Genomic DNA, 9,404 nt, shown 5'->3' on the forward strand with positions numbered 1-9,404 from the left:
AGAAAAAAGCTTAGCGAGTCTGAAGAAAAAAGGGCAATATGGCTTTAGTGGGTGATGGGAGGAGGTGGTACAGATAGGGCAGAGGCTAGATTAAAGTCTGGTTAGAAGAGCGTTTGAATGAATCCAAGCACACGTTACGTTTGTGCGTGCAAGAGTAAACCAATGAGCGAACTAAAGAATAAGTGGCTGGTTTGGGTCGCGAGTAGTGCCTCCTGATCCTAGGCCAGCCTCGCAGGACAATTTCCCGACGCTGTGTTCTCCACCCTGCAGGATGCGGGAGGCCCCCGGGCCGCAGGATTCCGAGAGGGGCTGCGAGGCGCCGTGCAAAGCGTCCTGCCACGCGCAGCGCGTCCTGCAGACCCTCAACGCGTATCGGCGAAATGGCATCCTCACCGACGTGGTTCTGCGCGCCGGTGGCCGCGACTTTCCCTGTCACCGTGCCGCGCTCAGCGCGGGCAGCGCCTACTTTCGCAGCCTGTTCGGGGCCGGTCGACCCGAGCGCTGCCTCGCCGTGGTGCCTGTGGTACAGATGTCACCCGAGGAGCCTGGCACCGGGCCGACAGGCAGGGCAGCGGCTGCGGCGCTAGCCGTGGTGCTCGACTACGTCTACGGCGCGGGCGTGCGGCTGCGCGCCGAGGAGGAGGCGGCCGCCGTGCTGGCGCTGGCCGAGCGGCTGGGAGTGGTGGGCCTGCGCGAGGTCTGCGCTCGCTTCCTCGAGGGCCGCCTGCGCGCCCACAACAGCCTGGCGCTGCGCCGAGTAGCTGCTGCTTTCTCGCTCGCCTCTCTGGCAGAGCGCTGCGGCCGCGTGCTACGCCAAGCCTTCTCCGAGGTGGCACGCCACGCTGACTTCCTGGAGCTGGCACCCGACGAAGTGGCGGCGCTGCTGGCGGACCCCGCGCTGGGCGTGGCACGAGAAGAGGCGGTATTCGAGGCAGCCATGCGCTGGGTGCGGCACGACGAGCCCGCCCGCCGCGGGCAGCTGCGGCGCCTGCTGGAGCACGTGCGTCTCCCGCTGCTGGCGCCCGCCTACTTCCTGGAGAAAGTGGAAGCTGATGAATTGCTGCAGGCCTGCTGCGAGTGCCGTCCTCTGCTGCTCGAGGCCCGCGCCAGCTTCATCCTGGGCCGAGAGGCCGGCGCGCTGCGGGCCCGGCCGCGGAGGTACGGCCGGCCGCTGCTTCCCTTCCTCCCACCCTCCGCTAGTTCCCTGTTCTTCAACTACCCACTCATTCTTTCACCATTACTTAATTCACTTAGTCGTGCGTCTTGAATGAAATTCAGTCATTCGTGCAACATTTCATAGGCCCAGTGCCCAGATACTGCCCTCCAGGAGATAACAGAGCAGTTGGGAGAGGCACAGAGGTCGTCCTGGAACACACTCTTTCTTGCAGATCATTTATAACTCTGAGTGCTTACTCTGTAGGTCTTGAAGTGAGTGCTCTCTAGGAGCCCAGTGACTAGCGATTGATATAAATGGGCGGGGGCATGGAGAGTTAAATAAGGGTTTTACCCCAATCCCCAGAATGCCAGACCAGGAGACTACGGGTGGAGTAGTCCAAGATGATCTGTCACCTCAAGGACAAAAGAAGGGGATGACACTTTTACCCACTAAATCTCTAACAGCCTTACTGGGGCAGAGATAATTCTCACTGTCAAAGTAATAAGGAAACCGCTGAGTTAAGGGTTTGGAAAATGTGGTGAGATCAGAAGCCTGAAGGGTGAGGGGTTCGGGGAAGGGTTGCTTTGCTGAAAGCGTGAGCAGTCCTATTCAAAGGAATTACCGATGGCTTGGGGGATGGAAGCCAGAAAAGTGTAAAGAGGATGGATTGTCTCAGATGAAATGGGATCTGGCTTTGAGCAAGTTGTAGCCTGTGATCCTGTTTCCTCCTCTGTAAAAGGGGTAGTAATCCCTACCTCCTACCATAGTCATAATGATTAAACGAGGTGATTTTTATGGGGGAGGACTTTTTAAAGTTTCTTTTATATATATATCTATATATCTATATATAGATATATAGATATATAGATATAGATATAGATAGAGATAGAGATAGATATAGATATAGATATATAAAAACAAGTAGTGAACAATATATATATATATATATATATATATATATATATATATATATATATATAAAAGAAGTGAACAGAATAAAATTCGTGACCTTTTCCCATTGGTAACCAAAGGGAAGGTTGGCAGTGATGGAGTTCAGTGGGGTCCCTGGAGAGGTGGGTATTTAGGTATGGAAGGGCAGAAGTACTGTAGTGTGGTCAGCAAGAGGGTGAGAAAGGGCTACACCTTGGTTGCTGGTCAACAGGCCTTGGGTTTATCCCCACGCCAGATTCATGGACCTGGCTGAAGTGATCGTGGTCATTGGTGGTTGTGACCGCAAGGGTCTCCTGAAGCTACCTTTCGCCGATGCATACCACCCAGAGAGCCAGCGCTGGACCCCACTGCCCAGCCTGCCTGGCTACATGCGCTCAGAGTTTGCGGCCTGTGCTCTTCGCAATGACGTCTACGTTTCTGGTGAGGGCGGGGCCACAGCAGGAGCCCCACAGAATTGGCTCAGAGCCTCCTGCACACCGCCCCTTTATTTTTCCCCTCCAGTCGGGAGACAGGGACGGGACTTTGCCTGATAACCTACAGATATTGGTTGAAGAGGTATGTAGTCTAGCAGGGGGACACACTAGTGTAGCTAGTGGTGTCCTTCAGCAGCCTAAGTGCTGGGCTTGGGAGCCAGAACATGAGGCATTCGGCAGGTCATTCCTGAACTCCCACATCTCATGAGTTTGCTTATGGAAACTAGGTATCATAATTCCTGCTTCTCATGGAGGGTTGAGAATGGAAATGAAATCATGAAGGTAAAAGCAGAAGTGATGTAGGATTACTGCCTTACCCTCTACCCCTTCCCTCATCCCTGTGCAGATGGCTCTGCTTTCCCCTGGTCTCCAGAACATTCCTGAAACTCCTACTCTTGCCTAGAGTCCCCACCCTGACATTTGCTTCCCTGAGTACAAAGCACCCAAGGCACCCAGTGAAGATTATCTCTTTCTTCCTTATTCTGTTCCTCAAGAGCCCTAACTCAAGATCTTCTCTTCATTCAAAGCAGTCTGGGATCAGAGGGTCTTACAATGGCTCAGAGGATGTCCTTTCTACTTTCTATCCTTAACCCTTCCTTTGGGCGTCTGTGCTTCTGTTTTTTGGGGGGATAGCAAGAGGGCCTGGAGGCAACGGTTGCTTATTTCTCCCTAGGGGGTCATATCAACAGCCGTGATATGTGGATGTTTAGCTCCCATCTGCACACCTGGATCAAAGTAGCCTCGCTGCATAAGGGGAGGTGGAGGCACAAGATGGCAGCTGTGCAGGGTCAGGTAGGCATACAATGTGATTATTTCGGTGGGACCCAAGACACAGATGTGGACCATCTGGGAGAAGGCTGTCTATGAACCTCCGGAAGTAAGAAGGGATCTGAGGTCCAAGAAAGGAAAGGGACTTGCCTAAGATCACATAATAATACCAATGCTAACAATAATAGCCATTACTGTAATAATGCAGGCTAGTGGTCAAAGGTGTGAGCTGTGGGGCCAAACAGTCCAGGTTTGAAACTTGACTCTTCCACTTAAGACAAAAACTTCTAGTTGGGTGTTGGTAGTGCATTCCTGTAATCCTTGCAAGTGGGGAGGCTAAGGCAGGAGGATTGCAAGTTTAGGTTAGCCTCAGTAATTCAGGGAGATCTTCAGCAACTTAGGGAGATCCTGTCTCAAAATATAATATTATATATATATATACACACACACACACACATATAGTGTGTGTGTGTGTAGTTGTAGATGGACACAATACATTTTAGTTAATTTATTTTTATGTGGTGCTGAGGATTGAGCCCAGTGAGTACCTCACATGTGAGAGACAAGCGCTCTACCATTGAGCTACAACCCTAGCCCTCTCTCCTTTTTTTTTTTTTTTTTTTTGAGGACTGTGTTTGTAGCTCAGTGATAAAAGTGCCCCTGGATTCAATCCCCAGCACACACACACACAAAAAAAAAAAAAAAAAAAGAAAGAAAGAAAGAAAGAAAGAAAAAGAAAAAGAAAAGAAAAGAAAAAAAATCTGCCAATTATCTTTATAAACTACATCCTGAATTCAAAAACACAGAAATGCTGGGTTCGGCAGTGCACGCTTGTGATCCCAATGGTTTGGAGGATGGGGCAGGAGGATCAGGAGTTCAAAGCCAGCCTCAGCAACATATCAAGGCCCTAATCAACTCAGAAGACCCTGTCTCTAAATAAAGTATAAGAAAGGGCTGGGGATTCTGATCAGTGGTTGAGTGCCCCTGAGTTCAATCTCCAGTACCAAAAGGAAGGAAGGGGAAAAAAAATCTATTTATTTATTTGGCACCAGGGGTTGAACCCAGGGATGCCACTAAGCCACATTCTCCAGCCCTATTTTGTATTTTATTTGGAGACAGGGTCTGAGTTGCTTAGCGCCTCGTCATTGCTGTGACCCTCCTGTCTCAGCTTCCCTAGCCGCCGGGATTACAGGGGTGCGCCACCAAGCCCGGCACAGAAGTGCTTTTTAGCATCGATTAAGTGGAGGTGGTAATACTCTAGCTATTATTAGTAAGCATCAGGTATTTGTAATCTGCATTCATTAGTCATTTTAGAGACCAGCCTCATTATCCCAGTTAAGGAGAGGAAGCATCTCAGCGAAGTTCCCTAACTGGGTGAAAGATGCCCAGGTGGTGTCTGTGCTAAAGATTTGCCCATGTTAATTTGGAAGCTGGGGTGGTGACAGTTGCCCACTCAGACTATGGCCCTGACTCCAGACGCCGCTGATGTTCTCACCTACAGCTGTTCGCGGTGGGTGGCTTCGATGGCCTTCGGCGCCTGCGCAGCATGGAGCGCTATGACCCTTTCTTTAACACCTGGACCGCGGCCGCGCCCCTGCCAGAGGCGGTGAGCTCTGCGGCGGTGGCGACCTGTGCTGGTCGTCTCTACGTTATCGGGGGCGCTGGGCAGGATGGCTTCAATACCGACAAGGTGGGTGCAAGTCTAGGGGCGTGGAAGGGGCATGAGAAGTTATAGGGAATCAGCGGTGCTTACTGTGCATCAGCCGTAAACTTGGGTGTTTGCGTGTGCTGGTCCATTTTCTCAATCACGTCAGCAGCCCAGGAGTCATCCTAAGATTTCAGGCACGGCAATGAATTCAGAGAAATGTCCCGAGTGTCACACCAGCAGCACACCTGGACTTGAGTATTTGGGCTGATCCCATCCATATGGGTCTCATAGATTTAAAAATTAAGTGAGGGCAGGGGTAGGATTGAAGTTTTTTTCTCCATCCCTCTCCAAAAATACATTCATTGAAAGCCTAGAAGGAAAGGTAACAGCCCCACCACCTAAGCATAAGTTCTACAAATATTTTGGTATATTGCTTTCCAGGTTTCCACAAATTGACTTTTGCTTTTCTGTATTAGTTTTATGTTCTTACTGTAAAATTTTGCATTCTGCTTTCTAGTTTAAGTAAAAGCACTTTCCACATGCTTAGAACTTAATGGCTATCATTTCAGTGTCTGTAACATCCCACTGGGTGGATGAACTTTAGTCTACTAATCTATTGTAGCGTTTAGTTTTTTGTGAATAAAAACTTATCTTTTTCATGGCTGCTCCCTCCCTCCCTCCCCTGATGGCCTCACAAGCCTGTGGTCCTGGTACCCAAATTTTTCCCAAATTAGGAACCCTCACTCCTCCTTATTCCCAGGACCCCATTTCTCCAGCAAACCTTCCTGGAGTGGAATAGGGGACACCAGTAGTGGTTGGTGCCATTCCACACCTTCTCATGTAGCACTCGTTTATTAAAGGCTATTCTGGGAGGCCTCCAAGGATACTACTGAGGAAAGATAGTAATGGTAAACAGGCAGCCAGCTACAGGTGTGCACCCCTGAAAGGCCTGTAGCAGCTGTAGCAGCAGGCTGCAAGGTGCGTTAGCTGGAACATCGCCATAACCCCAGAGCACCATGAAAGAGGATTGACAATGTATACAACCAGGGACAAATCTCTGTTGAGGAAAAAGGGGGAATATGGATAGTACCTTCACCTGCTAGGACATGAACCTCTCCCAGCTTGATATTGGGTTCAGATGATTAATCTCATTAGGGCCTAATTTCTCCTCCATTAAAGATACTGTTCCTTTGGTGGAGGAGGCAGGAAACACCCCGAAGGGCTTTAGGAGTGGGTGACATTTGAGCTGGACCTTGAAAGATGAGGAGGCTTTTGACAAAGGGCATCCAGGGATTGGGGATGGAACATAGAAAGCAGAACTAGGCTGATAGCAGGGACAGTAGGTCTCTACATTCCAGACACTAGCCCAGGCCTGGTTGATATTGGTGGTGTGCTGAGTATCCCTGGGAAACGAAGTGGCAGGACACGGGCAATGGGGCACTTGAAGATAAGCTTCACCACCACTGCTTTCCTGCCCTTCAGGTACAGTGCTTTGACCCCAAGGAGGGCCAGTGGAGCCTGCGGTCACCAGCGCCCTTCTCCCAGCGGTGTCTTGAAGCTGTCTCCCTTGAGGATACCATCTATGTGGTGGGGGGCCTCCTGAGCAAAATCTTCACCTATGACCCTGGCACAGATGTCTGGGGGGAGGCTGCTGTCCTTCCCAGTCCCGTGGTAAGTGGAGGATCCCTAGCCTGGGCCCTGGCAATCAATGGTCCATTCAGGAAAGTGGATCTTGGAAGTGATGGGTCTTATATGGTACATGATTCTCTAACTCTGTCCTCCCAGTAATGATCAAACTTTCACAGATGAAGCAGCTGGCCTTAGAGAGGTTGGCCCAAGGCTACCGATTAGGACATATTAAGGCAAAGCCTAGAACTGCAAGTGCTGTATCTTTGAGTGAAGGGTTGATCTCAATGACCCTTCAGTGTGTTTTTTCCTACCCCCAAAGGCCACCAGCTGACATGTTGTGCAGTGGGAAGTGGGGGAGGATTCTGCTAAGTTTACTTGCTCCAGTAGTATCACAAACAGGAGGTCCAGGTCAGCTACTCTGGTGCCTATAGTTCCTTGTCTCCTGGACTTTCTATCTCCTTCCAGAGACTCCAGAGACTATGGGGAGGTGTGGTTGGACTGGTGGTCCCTGCCAATCCTGACCTTCAGCATTCCTAAGAACCAGATTTCTGGCTTCTTAGGTGTTGGTGGTGTGATTATCATTCCCGGTGTATTTACTATATCCCGGGCAATATTGCCTTTGCCTCCTAAGGCACTATATACAATGCTTTACATACTTATTCCCATTAACTGTGGAAGAGTACCCTATGAAGAAAGTACTATTATTCTTCATCCTTTGCAGATGAGGAAACTTAAGGCCCAGAGCAGATGACCTGATTATGCCTCATTTAAGAAGGGCCAAGCCAGAGCCTGAACTCTAATTTCTGCCTCCCTACGTTTGTAGGGAAAGTTTCTATTATCTGGTCTGGCCAGCTAGGATTGCAGTAGGGAGCCCCAGGCTGGACCCCATAGTTGACTGTTTTCTCTTTGTCCATCCAGGAGAGCTGTGGCTTGACTGTGTGTGATGGGAAGGTCCACATCCTCGGCGGGCGGGATGATCATGGGGAAAGCACTGATAGGGTCTTCACCTTTGACCCCAGCAGTGGGCAGGTGGAGGCCCAGCCATCCCTGCAGCGCTGTACCAGCTCCCATGGCTGTGTTACTATTGTTCAGAGCCTGGGCAGGTGATTCAGATTGGGACTGCCTGAGCCAGGAACAGGCAGGGAGAACTCAGGCATACCACTCTCCCCTCCTGGAACCTGCAATGTCAATGGCCCTTTAACTTATTGCCCCCTTTTCTTGTGAAAATAAAACCTCATTCAAAGGTTGGTGTGTGTGTATTCCAAGGTGAGCCTCCTTGGCCTGGAGATGCAATCCCTAACATCTGTTCCCTGCTTTTATTGTTTTCAAAGCACTTTTATACCATCTTAGTCCATCAAGCTGCTGTATTAAAATAACCTTAGACTAAGCAACTTGTAAACAATAGAAATTTATTTTTCACAGTTGTGTAGGGAAGTTCAGGATCAAGGCACTAGCAGACTTAGTGTCTGGTGAGGGTTCTGCTTCACAGATGGCGCTTTCTTGCTGTGACCTCACCTAATGGAAGTGGGCAAGGCATCTCCCTTCAAAAAGGCACTAGTCTCAAGTGACTGCATGAGTTCCCCAAAGGCCACACCTCACAATATCATTACGTTGGGTATTAGGTTCCATTGTGAACTTTAGAGGGATACCTATTCAGCCCATAAAACACTCATTACCTCATTTACCTTCAAAACAGCACTGGACATTTTCTAAAAGTATGAAATATTTCATGAAGGATGAAGGGCTCCAGAGTCACAGGCCTGAGAACCCAGCCAGCATGGCTGTGCACCTGGACCTGCCAGATCCCCAAAATCAATATTAGGCACAAGTTCCTGATGCCATTATAAACACGTGGTGTGGCCTGAGGCTCTAGGGGCAGTGACAAAACTGCTGGGTAGGTGGGGGTGTGCTTAATAGAGAGGGAACAAAACAAACCAGGCAGATTTTGAAGCTAAGCCCAAGGCTGGAGGCCCTGGCCAGGCCCATCTGCAGAAGCCCCCTTATTTATGCTCAGATTGCCTTTTGAAGAGGAGTTATCATCTGTTCCTCATATCTCCCTCCAGAACAGGGCTAGACCCCCTGCTCTCCCCATCTTCCAGAGCCCCAGGGCCTGTCTGCAGTCTTTCCTGCTGGGGCTGGCACATCATAACCAGACACAAAGACCCAGGTCCCAGCTGGGCTGTGACCCACCGATTATCCCAGATTAGGGATCCTGTGACCATCTGGACACAACTGATAATGGCAGCAGGGGGAGGGGAGGGGAAGCCCAGACCCACCAACCCTGCCTATCCCACCTCATGAGTAACAGAACAAAACTAAGAAGGTGCCACATTATTTACCTACCCAGGAAAAAGGAGGACATCCAGGGCAAACTCTTTCAAAAAGAGCATCTTACCTGAGTTGGATATTTTCTGTGCCAGGCAGAGTGCCCCATTTCCTCCATGCTCACCATTTTGTCCCCAGTGCCAATGTTCTTTCCTATTTTGTGTGCCTAGGCACACCGGATACCTACACCCGAGTTACCCACTCTCTTCTTGTGCTCCATATCTGTTGCCCCTCTTTTATCACCTAGCATATAACCCAGGCTTTTTATGTGACATCTCTAAGTTCCTAAAACACACCCAGAGGAGGCCCTAAGGCCTGTTGTGAGCTTCACCTCTATCCCCCAGTGCCTGAAACAAGGCCACTTACAAAATACACTCAATCAAATTTCCTGGATTTGTACCTTATACCTTTGAGGTAGGCACTATCACCATCTGCCTCTATCCTCACAAATGAG

At 49.8% G+C, this 9,404-nt stretch overlaps 1 protein-coding gene across 1 annotated transcript; it reads left to right on the top strand.

Annotated features, from left to right (window-relative positions):
• The first annotated feature begins 271 nt into the window (after positions 1 to 271).
• Klhl35 (kelch like family member 35) lies at positions 272 to 7,828 on the top strand. Its single transcript, XM_076843960.2, has 6 exons — positions 272 to 1,158; positions 2,343 to 2,527; positions 3,254 to 3,372; positions 4,850 to 5,038; positions 6,479 to 6,667; positions 7,544 to 7,828. Exons 1-6 carry the CDS (start codon positions 272 to 274, stop codon positions 7,730 to 7,732), a joined length of 1,758 nt encoding a protein of 585 aa, XP_076700075.2. The 3' UTR covers positions 7,733 to 7,828.
• Positions 7,829 to 9,404: the final 1,576 nt, after the last annotated feature.

Source organism: Callospermophilus lateralis, chromosome 2 (genome assembly GCF_048772815.1).
Source record: "Callospermophilus lateralis isolate mCalLat2 chromosome 2, mCalLat2.hap1, whole genome shotgun sequence".
Classification (NCBI taxonomy): domain Eukaryota; kingdom Metazoa; phylum Chordata; class Mammalia; order Rodentia; family Sciuridae; genus Callospermophilus; species Callospermophilus lateralis.